Consider the following 23,770-nt stretch of genomic DNA (forward strand, 5'->3'; position numbering starts at 1 on the left):
ACCTGGGATTTCTTGAGTTTTTGTTGATGTCTAACCATCTAATCTGCTATTTTCATTCCCTATGATTTCCATCTGGATTACATTCCAACTTTAATGTTAAATCCCAATAAATAAGAAAAGTTATTTGACTTCTCCACTTAAAAAGAATTGTTCACTATCCAGCTTATAATTGAAAAAGAAAAACGCCTATATTGCGACCCAAATCGGGAGATAGACGTTTATCTCACAAAAACGAATAAAGCGGTATAATTGAAAGCCGAATTTGGACGTTTTCAACTGCACTCCATCGCGGATGCGGACAAAGTTGATGGGGGCGTGTCGAAGGCGTGGTGAAGGCGGAACTGGGGCGTGGTTATCGGGCGATCAGAGATGGGCGCCTTTCGCCGATAATGGAAGAAAAATATGCGTTTTTAGCGAGAATTTAGGGCACTTTTCCTGGACCCTGTTTTTCCACGAATAGGGCCCCAAAAAGTGCCCTAAATGACCAGATAACCACTGGAGGGAATCGGGGATGACCTCCCCTGACTCCCCCAGTGGTCACAAACCCCCTCCCACCACAAAAATATGCCGTTTCACAACTTTTTATGTTCACCCTCAAATGTCATACCCACCTCCCTGGCAGCAGTATGCAGGTCCCTGGAGCAGTTGTTAGGGGGTGCAGTGGACGTCAGGCAGGTAGACCCAGGCCCACCCCCCCCCCCCACCTGTTACACTTGTGCTGGTAAATGGGAGCCCTCCACACCGCCTCCCAAACCCACTGTACCCACATGTAGGTGCCCCCCTTCACCCCTTAGAGCTATAGTAATTGTGTAGACTTGTGGGTGGTGGGTTTTGAGGGGGATTTGGGGGGCTCAACACCCAAGGGAAGGGTGCTATGCACCTGGGAGCTCTTTTACCTTTTTTTTTGTTTTTGTAAAAGTTCCCCCTAGGGTGCCCGGTTGGTGTCGTGGCATGTGAGGGGGACCAGTGCACTACGAATCCTGGCCCCTCCCACGAACAAATGCCTTGGATTTATTCGTTTTTGAGCTGGGCGCTTTCATTTTCCATTATCACTGAAAAACAAAAACGCCCAGCTCACAAATTGTCGAATAAAACATGGACGTCTATTTTTTTCGAAAATACGGTTCGGTCCGCCCCTTCACGGACCCGTTCTCGGAGATAAACGCCCATGGAGATAGACGTTTTCATTCGATTATGCCCCTCCACGTCCCCTATGTAATAATAAACTGCCCATAGTAATGTACATAAAGCAAACCAGCAGCAAGTCAGTACAAGTAAACATCATGTATTGAATCTATTTTTTCCCCAAAGAAAAAATTGGATGTTTCATGGCCATGGAAATATCATAAGCATTGGTTGTATCTTTTTTAATCTTGTATTAGAATTTCCATAGATTAACATAAAATCAAAAAAGAAAGCACTGAAGTAGTATAGAAAAAATTGTTACTTCTGACAATAACATAAAATGAAAACCAGGAAATAGAAAAGAAAAACAACTCCATGAGCTCCCAACATTGGAAGAAAATGAAATCATCAAAACGGCAATTTGCATCATCCTCAGTTGGGGGGGGGGGGGGGGAGATGATAGCTAATGATATGTACTTGCCAACTCCGGAGGGTCTGAAAGCAACACCCTCGGACCCTCCACAAGGCAGTTTGAAAAAAAATTAATTATCCCAACTACAGGATTTAGTCTTGAACAATCTTCCTTTTAACTTTAAGCATTTCCAAGGAAATTAAAAAAAAAAACCCAGCCTTAGGACTTAGTAAAACCTCTTCCTAATTCTCTGCATTTTAAGAGACATCTGGGAGGATAGATACATTATGACCATGAAATAATTAGTCTCGGGACTAACTCTTTCAAAGGCTAATGCAAAGGAACCATCGAGGTTGCCATTTTCATTGTTTCTGCTTTAGACATCTCCAAGTAAGTAGTCTACCTAAGATTCAAAATCATCAAAATTCCCCTGTGTCAGCCGACTCACTGAGCATAGATATAATGAGCTTTGGAGATTACTTGAAGAGCGAGGATCCAAAAGCAGTTCCAAAGGAGCATATTCCTTTGGTCATGTGCTCACTACTGCACGGCCTTGTACTGCAGGTCTTCTGAGTTTAACTGCTACCGGGTTCGCTCTTGAAGACAGGAAGGAAACAGCTAGGTAAAGAATCTCTGCCTTTCATCCCAGGCTCTCAGGGACCCTTTTACTGAGCCGCGTAAGCGTCTACACATGCCAGAATGGAGTTACCGCACGGCTACCGCGTGGATCTTGTGGTGATTTCATTTTTGGCGCGCACCTGATACGCATGTCCAAATAAAATAATTTTTATTTTCTGCCACGCATGTTGAACGCGCGCAGGTCATTACCGCCTGGTTACCACATGAGACTTTACGGCTAGGTCAATGGCTGGCGGTAAGGTCTCAGACCCATAATGGAAGCGCGAAAATTGCTGCATGTACATTTTCAGTAAAAAAGTCTTAAAAGGCCTTTTTTACAGGTGCGCTGAAAAATTATTCTGCTCTTGCCCAAAACCCGCATCTACACTACCGCAGGCCATTTTTCAGCGCACCTTAGTAAAAGGACCCCTCAGTCTAGGCCTTCTGGTTTTACCTTTTAGATTTACAAGTGCTCGTCATATCTCAAAGTTTCAATGCCACAGGCTATAATGTGTTGTACATGCTAGATTTTTTTTTTATATATAAGCATGAATGTATTTTGCAAATAATGAACATGGTTTTACCTGCTACACTGGAGTTATGTGAGGTACCTTTAGGAGAAGATAGTAATAAATGATTGTTTTTATCCCTGCCCTCTCAGTGTACCGCCCTCGCGGAAAGGAAATGATATCAGAGGAAGGCGGAACGTTGAGAGGGCAGGGAAGCGAAGGACGGAGGCGAGCCTACCTGCTTGTTGCCTTTACTGCCACCGCCTGCCGGTTCGCCGCTGTGATTTCGGTAAATGTGGAGTGGAAGTGAGCCTATCTAGTCCACTATAAGTAAGGAAGACATTTGATTAATCCCTGTTTCCACTACCCCGCTCAGCCGTCGCCGTTCACTCAAAATACAGCAAGCAAACCTGTGAGCTGCTGCATCCACGTTGTCGTTCTTTATTGTCGGTCCATCTGTAACAGGTAGGGGAGCTGCCGACCCTCAGAAAAAAAGGTGTTGGTACACCGTACCAACGCGTACCAGCACAAAAAGAGCACTGGTTAAAAACATTAACGCGCCTGTAACACTGCTCAGTAAACGTGGCCCTAAGGCCTTTCCATAGTGTGGTAACTGGAAATAAGGCTAAGGATCACAGATGGAACTTCTAAATGTACGTGCGATTGTTTCTTTCATTCTCTTCTTGGATTCCTGAGCATAAAATGTGTTGTATTGAAACATTTTATGCTGAAACAAACAGGAGCTATGGTGCATACATTTGTCAAGTCACAATAAAGCTGTCAAAACTCCAGCTTTGAAAATCTCTTTGCTGCTATATCTTAACTAGTAAAACATGCCCGTTTCTTGCGCAAATGAAACGGGCGCTAGCACGGTTTCCTTCCGAACCTCCCCCCCTCCCTACTCACCCCTTCGGCGTTCTGAAGGCAGTGACCGGCATTGTTGCGGACCTCGGCACGCCACCTTCAATCTGCTTTGTCGTGGGTTGCGAAGCCACTGACGCCATTGCTCCGCCCTCGACGTCATCACGTTTGACGCGAGGGCGGGGCCCCAACACAGTGTTTTCGGTGGCTTCACCACCACGAAGGCTTCGAACCGGAAGGAAGTGCCCGGAGGACCTGACAGTGACGTCAGTGTCCTCGGAACGTTGAGGGTGAGTTTTATTATAGAGGATGGGGTCTTTGGGTTCTACAGTATTGCTGCTTTTGTTGTAATCATGTGCTGAGATTCGTGGGGAAAAAGCTGAATTCTAACTCCACCGACCAATAGATAAGTGAAATGAAATACCTCCTTTATTGTGGATAGTACTAAAAATAGTGCTGTACTTACTTTGAAGCAGAAGAAAAATAAATGCTATTTTCTCAATAATTTCAAGTTGGACGCTTTTCAAGGAGCTGCTAGTTCTGCCAGTGCTAACCTGGTACCTCATAGGCCTCTAACAGTTCCCACATAAACTCATCTTGGAATGAGAGATGGCTAGAGGAGGAAAAACGTAGTGTGTGCCATGTTTGCTTTTTCCCTCCTGAGAACGGCAGATAGCACTATCTTTTCAAACTCTACTTCTGCATTTCAATCTAACAAAATCAGGCTTTACCTATAATAGCTGCTCAAAATGACGGATAACTAAAGGCAGAGTATTCAATCATGTTGTAAAATCCTGAATGGAGAACATTTCCTTAACATAGTAACATAGTAGATGACGGCAGAAAAAGACCTGCACGGTCCATCCAGTCTGCCCAACAAGATAACTCATATTTGCTGCTTTTTGTGTATACCCTACTTTGATTTGTACCTGTGCTCTTCAGGGCACAGACCGTATAAGTCTGCCCAGCACTATCCCCACCTCCCAACCACCCGCCCCTCCTCCCAACCACCGGCTCCGGCACAGACCGTACAAGTCTGTCCAGCACTATCCCCGCCTCCCAACCACCAGCCCTGCCTCCCAACCCCGGCTCCGGCACAGACCGTAGAAGTCTGCCCAGCACTATCCCCGCCTCCCAACCACCAGCCCTGCCTCCCAACCCCGGCTCCGACACAGACCGTACAAGTCTGTCCAGCATCATCCCCACCTCCCAACCACCAGCCCCGCCTCCCAACCACCAGCTCCGGCACAGACCGCACAAGTCTGCCCAGCATCATCCCCACCTCCCAACCACCAGCCCCGCCTCCCAACCCCGGCTCCGGCATAGACCGTACAAGTCTGTCCAGCACTATCCCCGCCTCCCAACCACCAGCCCTGCCTCCCAACCCCGGCTCCGGCACAGACCGTAGAAGTCTGCCCAGCACTATCCCCGCCTCCCAACCACCAGCCCTGCCTCCCAACCCCGGCTCCGACACAGACCGTACAAGTCTGTCCAGCATCATCCCCACCTCCCAACCACCAGCCCCGCCTCCCAACCACCAGCTCCGGCACAGACCGCACAAGTCTGCCCAGCATCATCCCCACCTCCCAACCACCAGCCCCGCCTCCCAACCCCGGCTCCGGCATAGACCGTACAAGTCTGTCCAGCACTATCCTCGCCTCCCAACCACCAGCCCCGCCTCCCGATCCTGACTAAGCTCCTGAGGATCCATTCCTTCTTAAGATGTACTTCCTTCAATAGCAGGTTCCATGGAGCAAAACTTCTATTATAATGAATGACTGAAAAGCACAGTTTTATCCCTCCCCCCCCCCCCAACCCAACAAGCAGCGTATGATTAGGTCCAGAAATGGGTGGGTGACCTCATTGCCTGGCATTGGGACAGAACAGCTCACCCAGTGGAAAGTTCTGAGCATGTGCAGCAGTCTCCTCTTTTTATTTTTGCTCTGCCAAACAGACATGAAAACAAAGCTCTCCCTGTGCATTTTCTGATGTCTGCAATCAAATTTCGTAAAGGGGGGTGGGGGAGAAAGAGATGTTCTGGTTTGTAGTTTATTTTGTCTGGTCCCTACAACTTTCACAGGACTCAGGCTAAGCCCAACTCCAGGCTGTGCCCATAGCGTGGAAAAAGGGAAAGACCCGTAATATCTCTGGCACCCGTAACAGATGTGTCATATAGTGACTTTGGGTTTCTAGCACAGCCAGAGAGTGTCTGCATGCTTGGAAGGATCACTTTCAACCTTTTTGTAAACATTATGAAGACGAGAAGAGGTTCCCTCTTGTGCAGAGGGAAGGTAAGAAATCTGGACATTCTATACATTACAGAAGGTCCTTAACTGCTGATAAAGCTTGACTTCAGAACTCCAGCCACCATGTTGTAGTGCCAGGGCTTTTCTGGCCCATCATAACTTTCAAAGGATAGTTGCACAGGTCTGAACATAAGACTGTAGCCAAGCTCTTCTCTAAGATGGTGTTGAAATACCATCATCTTAGCACTGAGGCTTTATTGATTCAACATCTTTTTGCTGCACAGCCTGTATTGAGCAAAGAATCCCAGAGCACAGCCCAGGGGTTTATCCTTTACGTCCATGCAGATGGTTTGGCATTCGGCTTCAACTGCTACCGCACAGTTAAATGTGGATTATTAAGTTTATTAAAAATTTCTATCCCGTCCATAGGGAATAGCATGTGGGCAGGTTACAGTCTATTCAAGACACTTCCTATTCTTCCTGTTTCCAAAAAATTAGGTCTACATTACTTCCGCATTCAGTTTAAACTTCTCGTACTGACCTTTAAATGCATCCACTCTGCAGCCCCCCATTACCTCTCCGCTCTCATCTCTCCCTACATTCTTCCCCGTGAACTCCGCTCACTGGACAAGTCTCTCTTGTCGTCCTCCTTCTCCTCCACTGCTAACTCCAGGCTTCGCTCCATTTCCCTCGCGGTACCTTATGCCTGGAATAGACTTCCTGGACCTATACGTCTAGCTCCATCTCTACCTGTTTTCAAATCTATGTTGAAAACCCACCTTTTCACCGCTGCTTTTTAGCTCCTAGCCACAATTGCTCCCTCCCCTTGTCCCTTCCTCCCTTCTCACCCAGTACTTCCCTCACCCGTAACTGTCTTGTCTGTCTGTATTATTTAGATTGTAAGCTCTTTTGAGCAGGGACTGTCTCTTTGTATCAGGTGTTCAGTGCTGCATGCGTCTGGTAGCGCTATACAAATGCTAATAATAATAATAATAACAAGATTCTACGCGGAATCTCAAAGGGTAGCAGCATTCTGGAATCCTAGAGGGTAGCAACATTCTAGAATCCTAAAATCCTAAAGAGTAAATGCATCCATTCTGCAGCCCCCGCACTACCTCTCCACTCTCATCTCTCCCTACATTCCTCCCCGTGAACTCCGCTCACTGGACAAATCTCCCTTGTCGTCCCCCTTCTCCTCCACTGCTAACTCCAGGCTTCGCTCCTTTTCTCTCGCGGCACCTTAAGCCTGGAATAGACTTCCTGGACCTATACGTCTAGCTCCATCTCTACCTGTTTTCAAATCGATGCTGAAAACCCACCTTTCCACTGCTGCTTTTAGCTCCTATCCACAATTGCCCTCCCCTTGTCCCTTCCTCCCTTCTCACCCAGTACTTCCCTCACCCGTAACTGTCTTGTCTGTCTGTATTATTTAGATTGTAAGCTCTTTTGAGCAGGGACTGTCTCTTTGTATCAGGTGTTCAGTGCTGCATGCGTCTGGTAGCGCTATACAAATGCTAATAATAATAATAATAACAAGATTCTACACGGAATCTCAAAGGGTAGCAGCATTCTGGAATCCTAGAGGGTAGCAACATTCTAGAATCCTAAAATCCTAAAGAGTAAATGCATCCATTCTGCAGCCCCCGCACTACCTCTCCACTCTCATCTCTCCCTACATTCCTCCCCGTGAACTCCGCTCACTGGACAAATCTCTCTTGTCGTCCCCCTTCTCCTCCACTGCTAACTCCAGGCTTCGCTCCTTTTCTCTCGCGGCACCTTAAGCCTGGAATAGACTTCCTGGACCTATACGTCTAGCTCCATCTCTACCTGTTTTCAAATCGATGCTGAAAACCCACCTTTCCACTGCTGCTTTTAGCTCCTATCCACAATTGCCCTCCCCTTGTCCCTTCCTCCCTTCTCACCCATTATTTCCCTCACCCGTAACTGTCTTGTCTGTCTGTATTATTTAGATTGTAAGCTCTTTTGAGCAGGGACTGTCTCTTTGTATCAGGTGTTCAGTGCTGCATGCGTCTGGTAGCGCTATACAAATGCTAATAATAATAATAATAACAAGATTCTACGCGGAATCTCAAAGGGTAGCAGCATTCTGGAATCCTAAAGGGTAGCAACATTCTAGAATCCTAAAATCCTAAAGAGTAAATGCATCCATTCTGCAGCCCCCGCACTACCTCTCCACTCTCATCTCTCCCTACATTCCTCCCCGTGATCTCTGCTCACTGGACAAGTCTCTCTTGTTGTCCCCTTTCTCCTCCACTGCTAACTCCAGGCTTCGCTCCTTTTCTCTCGCGGCACCTTATGCCTGGAATAGACTTCCTGGACCTATACGTCTAACTCCATCTCTACCTGTTTTCAAATCTATGTTGAAAACCCATCTTTTCACTGCTGCTTTTAGCTCCTACTCAATTGCCCTCCCCTTGTCCCTTCCTCCCTTCTCACCCATTATTTCCCTCACCCGTAACTGTCTTGTCTGTCTGTATTATTTAGATTGTAAGCTCTTTTGAGCAGGGACTGTCTCTTTGTGTCAGGTGTTCAGTGCTGCATGCGTCTGGTAGCGCTATACAAATGCTAATAATAATAATAATAACAAGATTCTACGCGGAATCTCAAAGGGTAGCAGCATTCTGGAATCCTAAAGGGTAGCAACATTCTAGAATCCTAAAATCCTAAAGAGTAAATGCATCCATTCTGCAGCCCCCGCACTACCTCTCCACTCTCATCTCTCCCTACATTCCTCCCCGTGATCTCTGCTCACTGGACAAGTCTCTCTTGTTGTCCCCTTTCTCCTCCACTGCTAACTCCAGGCTTCGCTCCTTTTCTCTCGCGGCACCTTATGCCTGGAATAGACTTCCTGGACCTATACGTCTAACTCCATCTCTACCTGTTTTCAAATCTATGTTGAAAACCCATCTTTTCACTGCTGCTTTTAGCTCCTACTCAATTGCCCTCCCCTTGTCCCTTCCTCCCTTCTCACCCATTATTTCCCTCACCCGTAACTGTCTTGTCTGTCTGTATTATTTAGATTGTAAGCTCTTTTGAGCAGGGACTGTCTCTTTGTGTCAGGTGTTCAGCGCTGCTTGCGTCTGGTAGCGCTATACAAATGCTAATAATAATAATAAAAATGCAACCAACTTCAGATTTCGGTAAAATATAGTTGGCAGGCCTCTGTGCTGGTTGAGTCAGTAATTGGGGAGTGGGGCAACATTTCTGATTCTGTATAATCCACACACTGCCAGACTCCCTCTGGGAAACGCAGTATAGTAAAGTATATTTTCCAACACAATCTGGAAAGGACCCCAGATTGCTTTGATCATTTTGGGGGAAAGGGTTTACCAGAGAGCAGTGTCATGTGCCATGATTTACTAGTTCTACTAGACGTTGAGCCCGTTAAAACGGGCTATTGGGTCGCCGCTGCCCCCTCCCCCCGAGGTCGCCACTGCTGGAACCCCCCCCCCCCCCCGAGTCGCCGCTGCCGCCGGCCCATCTCTTCACTATTCAACTTACATCTCCGGAGCAGGCAGATCAGCTGAGCTCCCGTCGGCCTTCCTTCTCTGCCTGTGTCCCGCCATCGTGTGACGTAACGTCGGCGAGGGCGGGACACAGGCAAGGAAGGAAGGCCAACGGCAGCTCAGAAATCTGCCTGCTCCGGAGATGTAAGTTGAATAGCGAAGAGACGGGCCGGGTGGAGGGGTGGTGGCGGCGACTCCGGGGGGGGGGGGGGTGGTACCAGTGGCGGTGACCTCGGGGGGGGGAGCGGTGGTGACCTCGGCGGTTCTCTCCCCTTCGCGCAGTTTCCCTCTCTGTCCCGCCCCTCACGTATTGACACGGGGGCGGGACAGAGAGGGAAGTCTACTGCACATTTGCGAGTACGGTCACTCGCCGTTTATATGTTTGATGTTGTTCAATAAATGCACAGCTTCCTTCAGTGAGTGCAAGGGTTTTCATCTCACCTACCTACCAAGTCTAAATCTGAATTAGCTGACATAGTATCGGATACCTTTTCAGCTCGGTCTACAGATGTTTTGCATGGTTGTAAGCCCCTGGCGTGCATGAAAATGCCCACACTGGAAGTTACTTGGTGCAAATCCATTTACCCCTACCTTACCTGACCCTTTCTATTATTGTACTTGTTTAAAACCTACCGTACTTGGCGTCCACCATTACGGTATTTTGTAAGCCACATTGAGCCTGCTAATATGCGGGAAAATGCGGGATGCAAATATTACAAATAAATACTCTTCAATGACTAAGTTAGGGCAGTTCTTTTTTCAACCATTTTTTAAAAATGTATTGCTTGATCCTATTAACACACAAAACTCAAATTTTACAAAGTTGGCATATTTCTAGTCATTGCTCACTTGACTATGAAATGCCAGATATTGTTCTTTAAACTAAAATGTACAGTATTAAGATGCCTAAATTAGGCAGGTAGAGACTTAGGAGAAGAGTAGGAGAGCCATGGCTAATTCACTCTCTTCTGATGCCATGGTCTCTGGACCAAAGAAAAATAGATCACCCTTTCCCAGACGGACAAGATTTTCTCCCTCTGCAACCCAGATAGGCAGCACCATTCTCCCTCCCCTTTTATATAACAATTTCCATCATTCACGATGTATTGTGAGCCTGCAAAGAGGTGGGAAAATGTGGGATACAAATGCAATAAATAAATAAATAAATCCCAAATATTTATTTGGATTTAGAGTTTGCTCACACCTTTTTCAGTTGTAGCTCAAGGTGAGTTACATTCAGGTACACGGGATATTTATAAACTAGTAAAAAAAAAAAAAAAGCCCGTTTCGCAAACAAATGAAACGGGCGCTAGCCAGGTTTTCCTCGTAGTGTGTATGTTTGAGTGAGTGTGTGTGTGATAGTGACTGTGTGTGAGAGAGAGCGTGACTGTGCTATTAACATAGTAACATAGTAGATGACGGCAGAAAAAGACCTGCATGGTCCATCCAGTCTGCCCAACAAGATAAACTCATGTGTGTATACCTTACCTTGATTTGTACCTGTCTTTTTCAGGGCACAGACCGTACAAGTCTGCCCAGCAGTATTTCCCGCCTCCCAACCACCAGTCCCGCCTCCCATCACCGGCTCTGGCACAGACTGTATAAGTCTGCCCTCCACTATCCTCGCCTCCCAACCACCAACTTCTCTTCCCCCACCTGCTCTATTGTGTGTCAGAGAGAGATTGAGACTGGGTGCTTGTGTATGTGTGAGTGTGTGTGTTTCAGAATGAGTGTGTGCGAGTGCGTATGTGAATGACAGTGTGTTCCCCCCCTTCTCCCTTCCCCCACCCCTACTGTTCCCTTTCCGTTTGCCCCCCCCCCGCTCTTCCTCCCTCCTTCCCCCCTCCCCCCTCTGCCTCCCCCCTTCTCCCCCCCCCCTCTCCCTTTCCCCCTTTTCTCCCCTGTGTTAGTTCCAGGTACCGCTCCCTGGACCCCCCTGCCACCTGTTCCCATCCGTCTGATTGTGCTCCTTCCCCGCTCGGCAATATCAAAACACCATTGCAGTGTTCATAAGAATTATACATACAACATAACCAAAGTTTCTGTAGAATTCGGCCTGATAACATTGAGCGTACGTCCAACTGACACCTGGAAGGTTGTGCAAGTTTCCATGGCGACTTGCGTGGTCCTGTGTCTGCACACATCTTTGTGTGTGCAAGTTATTTGCATAGTATTTAAAAGTGAAGAAGCACATGTTTAAATGTGCAACGCTGTGCTGTTAACGTATGCTCAGCTGGCGGAGATAGGCAATAGCAGAGATCGCTAACAGTGCGGCACGGAATGGGAACGGCAGGGCACGGCGCAGCCAGCGGCACGTGAGGGTCTTGCAGATTTCTGGGGAGCCAGCGGGCGCACAGTGACGTCATTGGGAGGCTGCGTGCCTGTCGTGCGTCGCTGCCAGTGTTGTGGGGCGTTGAGTGAGTCAGTTGTGCCCCGGGGGAGAGTGAGAGATACCGGAGGAAGCCACCTCCTCCTGTTTCCCCCTGCCCTGCTGCCGCAGAGCTAGCAGGTCTTACACGCACGTCGCACACCCACTTTCCCAGCAGCAGGGGCCGGACAGTATTTGCAGGAGACTAGGCGGTTGCTGGTTTTGGGGGGGGGGGGGAAATAGGGTCTTGGTGATGCGCCGAGGGGTGGGTTAGGGGCTTTGTGAAACGCCATTGCGGGGGGGGGGGCGGGCAGTTAGAGTTTGTTAGGCAGGGGGAGGATTAGGGAAACACGCTGCACGTTTCCCTACCCCGCCCCCTGCGTGAGTCTCGGATTAGCAGGGGAGGGGCTTGGGTGATGTGTGGGTGGTGCGCTACTGACCGCTTTTGCTCCATGAGTGTCAGTGCTCCGCCTTTGACGTCATCACGTTTGACGCGTGGGCAGGGCAGACACTCACGGAGCAAAAGCGGTCTCTGCCACTTCACTTTAGAACGTTGGGTAAGTGAGGCTTCATTAGAACGTTGGAGGTGCGTTTTATATAGAGAGATAAGCAGATTTCCTCCCCTCATGCCCCAAAAGAGGCACCACATTTTTTCTAAACCTCCTTTGCCAGCAGCACTCCCCCTTAGTCATAATGTTTTTGCTCTGGAGCCCCCTCCACAGGCAGCACTTACCCCCCACCGAGGGAACTTAAAGCAGTTTGCTGCCTGAGGCAAGGTTGAAGCCCAAGATACCCTAAAGAGAGGACCTTAAACTCTGGTCAGGAGGAGGGTGAAGAGATCCCTCATTGAAAACACTAGTCAGACAGTTGCCAGAAGAAAAAAAAAAGAACACAACTTATATTCCCAGGCTACTAGAAAAAATGAGGGCTTTGCCAACGTTTGTTATACTCAACAAAAATTGCTTAAGTTAAATTGTGTAGCCTGGAATTGTAATATAAAATACTGACTCCTGACCCTGCATTGTCAGTGTTAAATGCAAACATATGTTCTTCATACACAGAAGCCTTCCTGTCACAAACAGTGAGTGCAGAGCAGAAGTTGAGGATTTCCCCATAGAAATCACCATTACAAGAAGACAGACTTTGTATGCAGTAACATAGTAGATGACGGCAGAAAAAGACCTGCATGGTCCATCCAGTCTGCCCAACAAGATAAATTCATATGTGTATACCTTACCTAAGGAGCCTAAGGAGCTTAGCCGAGATTGGGTGGCAGAGCCAGCCGGTGGCGGGAGGCGGGGATAGTGCTGGGCAGACTTATACGGTCTGTGCCCTGAAGAGGACAGGTACAAATCAAAGTAGGGTATACACAAAAAGTAGCACATATGGGCAGACTGGATGGACCATGCAGGTCTTTTTCTGCCGTCATTTACTATGTTACCTTGATTTGTACCTGTCTTTTTCAGGGCACAGACCGTATAAGACTTTGTATGCAGTGCAACGCCAAAGAGAGAGAGAGGGGTGCATTTCTTCCTGTACTGTGCAAAATATAAAGATAGCAGGTGTCAGTTCCCGGAATTGCCATATTCCAATCACTGAATGGAAAACAGAATTTTTTTTTCTCATCTTCAACATTGATCTTTAATGATCAGCTGTCTTCGTTTATTTTTATGCCTCTCAATTTAGTCAAATTTTGTCCCTCCCCTCACCATCCAATCTTCAGGCTCGCTCTCACTGTTTTTATCTTTTCATGTCTCTTCCCTTCCTCTCCCCTCCCCTCCATTTATGTTGGGCCTCTCCCCCTTCTCTCTTCCTTTCCACTTCCGTTATATCGGCATCTCCTCTTCCACCTCCCTTTCCATGCCTCCACCATCTGGGAAAACAGGAAATGGCAGCACAAGGCCTCAAAGCTTGAGCACACACTCATTGTCTTCCAGTCCCGCTCCCTCCAATATGAATTCGTAGGTGGGAGGAAGCAAATGGGCTCAAAGGCTTCTGGCTGCAATTTTCATACTGCACTCTTCCGTTTGGGAGGGAGTGAGGAGGTTCTTCCAGTGCAACCAGTGCAAATGCCGTGGCACACCAGTTGATGGTTTATGGCAAAAATAAAATGTGCAAGGAATTTAAACAAAAATATTGAACTCAACAGCAAGCAACATCCTACTGTAGGGGATAGGCCTTAAGATTGTAGGCTAATGCTGGACTCTGCATGATAACATAGTAACATAGTAGATGACGGCAGAAAAAGACCTGCATGGTCCATCCAGTCTGCCCAACAAGACAAACTCATACCTTGATTTGTACCTGCCTTATTCAGGGCACAGACCGTACAAGTCTGCCCAGCAGTATTTCCTGCCTCCCAACCACCAGTCCCGCCTCCCATCACCGGCTCTGGCACAGACCGTATAAGTCTGCCCAGCAGTATTTCCTGCCTCCCAACCACCAGTCCCGCCTCCCATCACCGGCTCTGGCACAGACAGTATAAGTCTGCCCAGCAGTATTTCCCGCCTCCCAACCACCAGTCCCGCCTCCCATCACTGGCTCTGGCACAGACCGTATAAGTCTGCCCTCCACTATCCTCGCCTCCCAACCACCAACCTCTCTTCCCCCACCTGCTCCGCCACCCAATTTCGGCTAAGCTTCTGAGCAAATAAGATGATCCTTGGAGGGTCAGGTTTTGCACATCGTCGGTACAGCCTATTTTAAATTCCCAGCCTTGATAAACTTCAGTTGTTTTCAAACTGTGGTCTAAACCCTTTTCATCTCTGCTGTGAACTACCATATAACGGTCTATATGTGGGTCTCCCAGTATACTGTAACTGTTGCACAGATTTCAGGTTGTCCAGAACACTACAGTAAGGATAATTTCCCCATTGTTGCATCAGCTATATTGGTTTCCTGCTTCAGCGAAGACAAAATGTTACGATCATGTCCCTAGCTTTTTATTTATTAGAGGTTATCAATAGAAATCAAACAAAATAAAACATGGAAAAGAAAATAAGATGATACCTTTTTTATTGGACATAACTTAATACATTTCTTGATTAGCTTTCGAAGGTTGCCCTTCTTCGTCAGATCGGAAATAAGCAAATGTGTTAGTTGATAGTATATATAAGTGAAGCTTGAAAGCATTTCAATGACAGTCTAGCAAGGTGGGGGTGGGTAGGAGGTATGCATGGGTGCATCAAAGCATTTCATTTCATTGATAGTCTAACAGGATGGGTGTGGGTAGTTGAGAGGAGAGTGATAAACAGAGAAATACAACTTTATGGTTTATAATGGGCTAGAAAACCCAGATCCTTGTTGTCCTGTCTGGTGGGTGTCAAAATATTCAATCATTCTGACTTCAAAGGTCTTACATTCCTGTATTGTTTTAAAGTTATCTTTCAGGATTCTTACTGTGAAATCACTGGTGCAGTGTCTTGGTCCTGTAAAGTGTTGGCCCACATGGGTGGGAATCTGACTGGCACCAGCTTTCTTCATGTTGTGTCTATGTAAATTGAATCTTGTCTTAAGCATCTGGCCTGTTTCTCCAATATAGCATCCTTACATTTTTTACACTGAATGATATATACCACATTGGAAGATGAGCAAGTGAAAGATTCCTTTATGTTGAATGTTTTTCCTTTGTGAATGACTGTGGGGTCCTGTGAAATGTTTTGGCATAGCTTGCAGCTGGATATGTTACAGGGAAACGTGCCCTTTTCTTTTTCAGTCTGTGTTGGGAGTTTACTTCTGATTAGCTTGTGTTTTATTTTGTTTGATTTCTATTGATAACCTTTAACAGTGGACTAACACGGCTACCGCACCTCACTACTTTAGATTCTACATAAAATGTTGCTACTATTGGAGGTTCTAGATGGAATGTTGCTACTCTTGAGATTCTGTTGCTATTATTTGAGATTCTAAATGGAATGTTGCTAGTGGAGGAGTGGCCTAATGGTTAGAGCACCGGTCTTGCAATCCAGAGGTTGCCTGTTCAAATCCCACTGCTCCTCCTTGTGATCTTGGGCAAGTCACTTAAACCTCCATTGCCTCAGTTACAAATTTAGGGGCCTTTTTTCCTGCAGCAGGTAAAAAGGCCGAAAAAAAACATTACCATGCGGGGAGGGAGCACTTACCACCACCCATTGAGGCGGCAGTAAGGGTTCCCACGCTCAGCCAGTGGTACCCGCTTAGCGCATGGCGCTGCCCAGTTACCACCGGGTAACCCCCTGTGGAAATAGTTTTTGAATGTTTCTGCTTTTCCGGAACTACCACTGGTGCCTGCGTTGGGCCCTTCAGTAGTTCTGGATTGCTGAGCGGTAAAGTCCGCGTCGGGCCCCTTAGATTGTAAACCCTCTAGAGACTAGGAAATACCCTACTGCGTCTGAATGTCACGCACCATTGAACTACTGAGGAAGGTGTGAGAGCAATCTTTCCCTTTCCAGGAAGTAACCCACATTGAAGCTTTTCATGCAGATCTTTTAAAAATTCTTCTTCTACTATTGATGCAAGCTAAGATCTAGAATTTACTTAGCAGAGTTGTAATTGTTGGAATCATATAGTTTTTATTATTATTATTATTATTTATAGCATTTATACCCCGCTCTTTCCCGCTCGATAGCAGGTTCAGTGCGGCTTACAAGATATGGTACAATAGTATCGCGGAGATAACCCAGTTATAGAGAATAGGGCAATATGAAGAGATGTGGGGGAGAGGATAGGAGTATGGGTAGTGTTAGTGGTTTGGATCAGGTTCGAGAATTAAGTTGGGTTGTTTGGGTAGGCTTGTTTGAAGAGGTAAGTTTTCAGCAGCTTTCGAAAGGGTAGATGTTCATAGGTTGTTCGGATGTGTCGAGGTATTGCGTTCCAGAGTTTGCTGCCTATAACGGAGAAGTTGGATGCATAGTAGGTTTTGTATTGTATCAGAACTCTGCTGCACGTCTCATATTCCGCCAGAACCGATATACTCATATCACCCCTCTCCTCAGGTCACTTCACTGGCTTCCGATCAGATACCGCATTCAATTCAAGCTTCTCCTTCTTACCTACAAATGCACTCAGTCTGCTGCCCCTCACTATCTTTCTACTCTCATCTTCCCTTACGTTCCCGCCCGTAACCTCTGTTCACAGGATAAATCCCTCCTCTCAGTACCCTTCTCCACCACCGCCAACTCCAGGCTCCGCTCATTCTGCCTCGCCTCACCCTATGCTTGGAACAACCTTCCTGAGCCCTTACGCCAAGCCCCCTCCCTGCCCGTCTTCAAGTCTTTGCTTAAAGCCCACCTCTTCAATGCTGCGTTCGGCACCTAACCCTTACCGTTCAGTGAATCCAGACTGCCCCAATTTGACTGCCCCTATCGGACCGACTGTTCACTTGTCTATTAGATTGTAAGCTCTTTGAGCAGGGACTGTCTCTCTTTGTTAAATTGTACAGTGCTGCGTAACCCTAGTGGCGCTCTAGAAATGTTAAGTAGTAGTAGTAGTAGTAGTATTTGAGGCCTTTGCAATTGGGAAGATGAAGATTAAGATAGAAGATTTGGACCCGTTCCTATCTGGAAGATCGATCAAGTTGGTCATGTAGCTAGGAGATTCGCCATGGAGGATCTTGTGGATCATTGTGTGAGCTTTGAAGTGTATGCGTTCCTTGATAGGGAGCCAATGAAGTTTTTCACGAAGTGGTGTTGCACTTTCAAATCGTGATTTGCCAAAAATGAGTCTGGCTGCTGTGTTTTGGGCAGTTTGGAGTTTTTTCATGATTTGGGCTTTGCAACCGATGAAGATGCTGTTGCAGTAGTCGGCATGGGTGAGTACTGTGGATTGTACTAGATTGCGGAAGGTTTTTCTGTGGGAGGAATGGTTTTACTCTTTTCAGTACCCACATCATGTTGAACATCTTCTTCGTTGTGGCTTTTGCATGAGTTTCTAAAGTTAGGTGGTTGTCTAATGTTACTCCTAGAATTTTTAGATTGTCAGATATTGGGATTGTAACGTCGGGGGTGATCAGAGTGGTTGGGAGCAGAGTGGCGTGTTGTGATGAAAGGATTAGACATTGTGTTTTTTCATTGTTCATTTTCATTTTGAAAGAGTTGGGTGTTCATGGCAGTGATTATACTGTAAAGCAGCAGCACTGCCACTTTGCATTTTATTTGTGTCTTAGTATTTTTATTAATTTAAAATAGAATAACAGAGGACAATCCAGTGTAACATCATAACAGCATACAAATTGCAAAAAATCATGAAAAGGACAGAAGAGAGAAAGAGTGGAGAGTAAGAAAAGAAAAACCCTTCTCATCGAGCATCTCTAAAGTAGGACGATAACAAAGATCACTTCTCCTTATAAGTGATATATCGACATAGTAACATTTTTTTTTTGTTACATTTGTACCCTGCGTTTTCCCACTCATGGCAGGCTCAATGCGGCTTACATGGGGCAATGGAGGGTTAAGTGACTTGCCCAGAGTCACAAGGAGCTGCCTGTGCCTGAAGTGGGAATTGAACTCAGTTCCTCAGGACCAAAGTCCACCACCCTAACCACTAGGCCACTCCTCCACTGTTGCTACTATTGGAGATCCGACATGGAATGTTGCTATTCCACTAGCAACATTCCACGTAGAAGTCGGCCCTTGCAGATCACCAATGTGGCCGCGCAGGCTTCTACATGGAATGTTGCTAGTGGAATAGCAACATTCCATGTAGAATCTCCAATAGTAGCAACATTCCATGTAGAATCTCCAATAGTATCTATTTTATTTTTGTTACATTTGTACCCTGCACTTTCCCACTCATGGCAGGCTCAATGCGGCTTACATGGGGCAATGGAGGGTTAAGTGACTTGCCCAGAGTCACAAGGAGCTGCCTGTGCCTGAAGTGGGAATCAAACTCAGTTCCTCAGTTCCCCAGGACCAAAGTCCACCACCCTAACCACTAGGCCACTCCTCCAGGAAAAGACCTGCACGTTCCATCCAGTCTGCCCAACAAGATAAATTCATATGTGCTTCTTTTTATTTGTACCTGTCCTCTTCAGGGCACAGACCGTATAAGTCTGCCCAGCACTATCTCCGCCTCCCAACCACCAGCCCCGCCTCCCACCACCGGCTCTGGCACAGACCGTATAAGTCTGCCCAGCACTATCCCTGCCTCCCAACCACTAGCTCCGCCTCCCACCACTGGTTCTGCCACCTAAACTCGGCTAAGCTCCCAAGGATACATTCCTTCTGAACAGGATTCCTTTATGTTTACATGACTGTTTAGCCAGAAAGGTATCATACTTATAAGTCTGAAATACCAAATTCCACCATTCTTGATATGTGACTTGACCCAGTTTACATTTTTATGTGAACAATTCCCTTGGCAGTTAGAAAAATGGGAGCTACTGGAGGTTTTTTTTGTTACTGTTCTACGTTTTTCTTAAGGAAGTTGATAGAAGTGTAATTTTTTTTTAGCTGTTTTGACTTGGCAGCTGCTATAATTATATATCTCAGCTTGCATGTATGTCCAAATCGCTCATCAGTGTGATACGCTCAAAGTATGAATAGCTGAGGAGGAGCTTCAAGGAGTTGGAGACAGGAGGACCCTGAGACATCCAGAGTATGAATATAGCATGAACAAGTGATTAGGTGTCTCAAGGATCCTCTTATGAGGTCTCTGATTTGTGTACACAGCATGAACAGCTGGTGATCAAGGAATGAAGTTAAGATTTCACAGCTTTTTGAAATATCTGTTAGAATATTAGAATGTTATATCCTTTTCTCTCGCGGCACCTTATGCCTGGAATAGACTTCCTGGACCTGTACGTCTAGCTCCATCTCTGCCTGTTTTCAAATCTATGCTGAAACCCCACCTTTACACTGCTGCGGTTTTTTGCTCCTAGCCACTACTCAATTGTCGTCCCCTTGTCCCTTCCTTCCTTCTCACCCATTACTTCCCTCACCCGTAACTGTCTTGTCTGTCTGTATTATTTAGATTGTGAGCTCTATTGAGCAGGGACTGTCTCTTTGTATCAGGTGTTCAGCGCTGCATGCGTCTGGTAGCGCTATACAAATGCTAATAATAATAAAAGAAAGAATCCACATTGTCCACAGATCAGTAGAGCTTATTAGTTGGCATAGATGGGCGACCTAGATAGGCTGTGTTGTCCTTATCTACTGGTATTTTCTCTGTTTCTATGAAACCAAGAAGTCAATACTTTAGTGAATTGTGAATTGGTAGTACTCTTTTTATATTATGGCACTAGCCGTTAAGCCCATTAAAACAGGCGAGAATTGGTATGTTTTATTTTGATGTGAACTCCCTCCCTCCCTCCCAGCTCCAAGGCCCCATTCCCTCCCCCCTCCCCACCCAGCTGCAAGGCGTCCGCCCTCCCTCCTTTCCTGCCAGCTCCAAGGCCCTCTGTCCCTCCCTCCCAGCTCCAAGGCCCCCCTCCATCCCTCCCAGCTCCAAGGCCCCAGTCCCTCCCCCGTCCCCAGCTCCAAGGCCCCCCCTCCCAGCTGCAAGGCCCCCTACCCTCCCTCCCAGTTCCAAGGGCCTCCCTCCCAGCCAGCTCCAAGGCCCCCCTCTGTCTAGCCCTCCCAGCTCCAAGCCCCCCTCCTTCTGACCTCCCATGTCCAGCATCCTCCCTGCTTCCCTCCCAGCTCCAAGGCCCCTCCCCCCCCCCCCCGAGGTTACCGCTAACCCCCCCCCCCGGGGTCGCCGCCGCCGCCTCCTCCACCCGGGCCGGGCCCTCTCTTCTCCATTGAACTTACAGCGCCGAAACTGCAGCAGGCAGATCGCCTCCCATCGGCCTTCCTTCCCTGCCTGTGTCCCGCCCTCGTGTGATGTATCGTCGGCGAGGGCGGGACACAGGCAGGGAAGAAATGCCGCCGGGAGCTGATCTGCCTGCTTCAGTTTCAGTGCTGTAAGTTCAATGGAGAAGAGAGGGCCCGGCCCAGGTGGAGGGGGTCCGGCGGCGACCCTGGGGGGGGGGGGGGGGGGGGAGCGGGTAGCAGCGACCTTGGGGGGGGGGAGCGGTAGCAACCTCGGTGGTTCCCTCCTCAGCGCAGTTTCCCCTCTCTGTTCTGTCATCACGTCTTGACGCGGGGGCGGGACAGAGAAGGAAGTCTCTACTGCGCATTTGCAAGTGAGTCGGTCACTTGCCATTTATATGTTTGATGGTCCAAACAGCTTCAGGTTTAGTAACAAAATTCAGTAGGTATCAGAATAGAGGTTAGAAAGGTCAGTTCTAGATTTGCTAACACATGATGACCTAGTACTGAATGGTAGAAAGACCAGAATACATTGAAATGGGAATTGGGGGGAAGGGGGGAGGGAACAGACTCAATTGAAATATCTTTGATGGGAATGCCACTAAATACATAATTCTGAGTATCCCTCAATGCTTCCTTATATCAAGTTTGAAGTAAATGATGATTGCATTTGTTTCTCATACTAGGAAATGGATTTCTAAGTTCCCGAGCTTCTCCAAGCCTGATGGGAAGCACAGGTGGAAATGGGCTAGGCAAGGTGGTGCCTACAAAGTCTCCACCTCCACCTGGAGGGAGTCTGAGCATGAACAGTCGCAAACCAGATCTTCGGGTAGTCATTCCTCCCTCCAGCAAAGGCATGATGCCCCCCTTGGTGAGTTGAGTATTGGAGTAGTGGTGGATCTGGTCTTAGCAAGTGAGGATCTCTAGTCAAAAGAGGATGGTGCAGGCCCTGCATTTAATTCATTTATATTGTTTCCTCAGCCCCATCCTAACTTGAGTTTTGTTATATTATCACTATTTAAATATATACTACCAGCTTTGTGTAAGAAAAATAGTGTAATTTCTTTCCATTTTGATGGGTCATAAAAAAAAAAAATAGGCTGACATATTACATGGATCCAAATAGTATCTACCATGGAGGTGAGAGAGTTCCTGGCATGAGCTATCCGGGAAATTTATGGCAGAAGTCAATATTTCGTTAAAAGTAAATTCTTAGTTTGAGTCTGTACAGTATACAGTAACTTCTGAAAGTCTTCACACCTTTGTACATTTTTTTCATATTCTGCTGCCTAAAAAAAGTGCACTTTAAGAACGCATGAAAGCCAGAGTTTATTTCATTGATTTATACAACATAATGGATGCTTTCAACATGAAAGAAAAAGTTTAGAACTATTCAAAAAGTAATTAAGAATAAGAAACCAAACGGTCTTGAATGCAGAAGTCGTCATACCCCACATGAGCTCTCTTTCCAAAACTTGCATTAAATAAGCCCTGTACGTAGTTGGAGCCCACCTGTGTCCAGTCCCAGTAGCTGAGTGGATTGGAATACTCCTGGATGAAGAATCAAAGCTCTAAACACCGAGGTGCTCAGAATCAAGTTATTCAAAAGGTACAAGTTAGGGGAAGTTTATAAGAAAACTCGTCTCTGTGAACATTGCTTGGGGCAGTGTCAGGTTCATCATTCCATTAGGCGATGTCCTGATGCGGTTGTGCCACATTAACTTTTATCTTACCACAACATTACATTGTATTTGTTCACACCGGATTCTGCAAATGCCTCTCCGGTACTATGTAAGCCACGTTGAGCCTACAAATAGGTGGGAAAATGTGGGATACAAATGTAACAAATAAATCATTGGAAAGTGGAAGCAGTTTGGCAATATGAAAACACTTCCTCAACGAGGCCATCCCTCTACAGTCAGTAGCCAGAGGTTAAAAAAATCTGCTGAGGAGACTTAAGATATCTTTAAAAGGACTAGATGCATGGGAGGAAGGTAAGGGAATTCTTTAAAGAAATCCCGGGGTCACGGATCTCGATCTCAAGTTTGCATAAGCGACTGTGGGAGTTGAGACCCCAGAGAGATACAGCAGTAATCACAGCCCGTTGGGCTCGAGACATGCAGAGACCTAGCTTGAATTTGGATTATATAAAGCTGGTGTCCCGTATACCAGGGATCTCGGTACATGCAAATCTGAGGGAATGCCAATTTCGTATCCTATACAGAGCATACATGACTAAACCACAGGTGTTCAAGATGGGAGGGGTACCAGATCCATTATGCTCTAAGTGTCAACAGCGGGAAGGTACACTGTATCACTGCCTGTGGGAGTGCCCGGGTACACAAAGATATTGGCAATTGATTATAAAGTATTTGGAAGGCTTGGTAAAATCTAGAATAAGCTGCACTCCTCTGGGGATTTTATTCGACAAATATGAACTCTTTGCCTTACAGCGGGGGGGCCAACAGCAATTGATTCGTAAGGCCTGCCTGATAGGGAAGAAGGTGATCCTGAATGGATGGCTGACTGTGGACCCACCAGATTTTTGGCATTGGAGAAACAGATTTCATGACTTGCTGCTGCATGAACGCCGGGCGGTGGGACCCTCGCAAAAGAAAAGAACACGTTTTTTGGAGGTCTGGGGGCCTTATGTTCAGTCCCTGTCTCCAAGGGCACGAAGTTTAGTACTGAATGGATTCTAGTTTTTATTTAATTTTTTATTGGGGGGGGGGGCTTCGTGGCTTGGGAATGGGGCTCAAAGAAGAATGGGAGGTGATAAGACAAAACCCTCCCATTTGCTCTACATTTCTCATACGGGCCCTCTACCAGTTTTTTGTGATGGGGGTAGGCGGTCTTATAGAGTATAGGGTCAGGAGATTAGGTTATAGATCATAATCTGTGTGCTCCTTGAGCTATTGAAGTATTGGGTGGGGGAGGGGGGAGGGACTGTTCATGCACGTCACAAGTTTATCAATGTGGTAAATGTCAGCTTTTGCTTAGTCTGATTTGTTTAAGATTTTCGATCCATTGTATATTGAACTTGAGGGAGGCATTCTTTGTTACATGATCAATAACATTTGTTGGAATTTAATTAGGGGGGGGAGGGGTGGGTGGGGGGAGGGAGGGAGGAGGGGAGAGGGGGGGATAAACATGGGGGGGGGGGAAAAATTTGTATAGTGACTGGAGTTAGGACATGGATAATTTGTAAGGGTCTCTTTTCATAGCATACTCTGTATTAGCTCTGTTACTATTAATAAAAAGATTTAAATATAAAAGGACTAGATGGATCTCTGACTACGACTGGGAGAAATGTTGATCATCAATTTCAAGATTATACCACAAGCATGGCCTGTTTATGAGAGAGAGAAGAAGGAAGTC

General features: G+C 46.8%; 1 protein-coding gene across 1 annotated transcript in view; it reads left to right on the plus strand.

The window, feature by feature from the left end:
* MEF2A (myocyte enhancer factor 2A) overlaps positions 1-23,770 on the plus strand; it is a 297,626-nt gene that overhangs the window by 245,515 nt on the left and 28,341 nt on the right. The window contains 1 exon segment of the mRNA XM_030189732.1: positions 21,079-21,263. Within this exon segment, the coding sequence (XP_030045592.1) occupies positions 21,079-21,263 (185 nt within the window).

This window comes from Microcaecilia unicolor, chromosome 1, assembly GCF_901765095.1.
Source record: "Microcaecilia unicolor chromosome 1, aMicUni1.1, whole genome shotgun sequence".
NCBI lineage: Eukaryota > Metazoa > Chordata > Amphibia > Gymnophiona > Siphonopidae > Microcaecilia > Microcaecilia unicolor.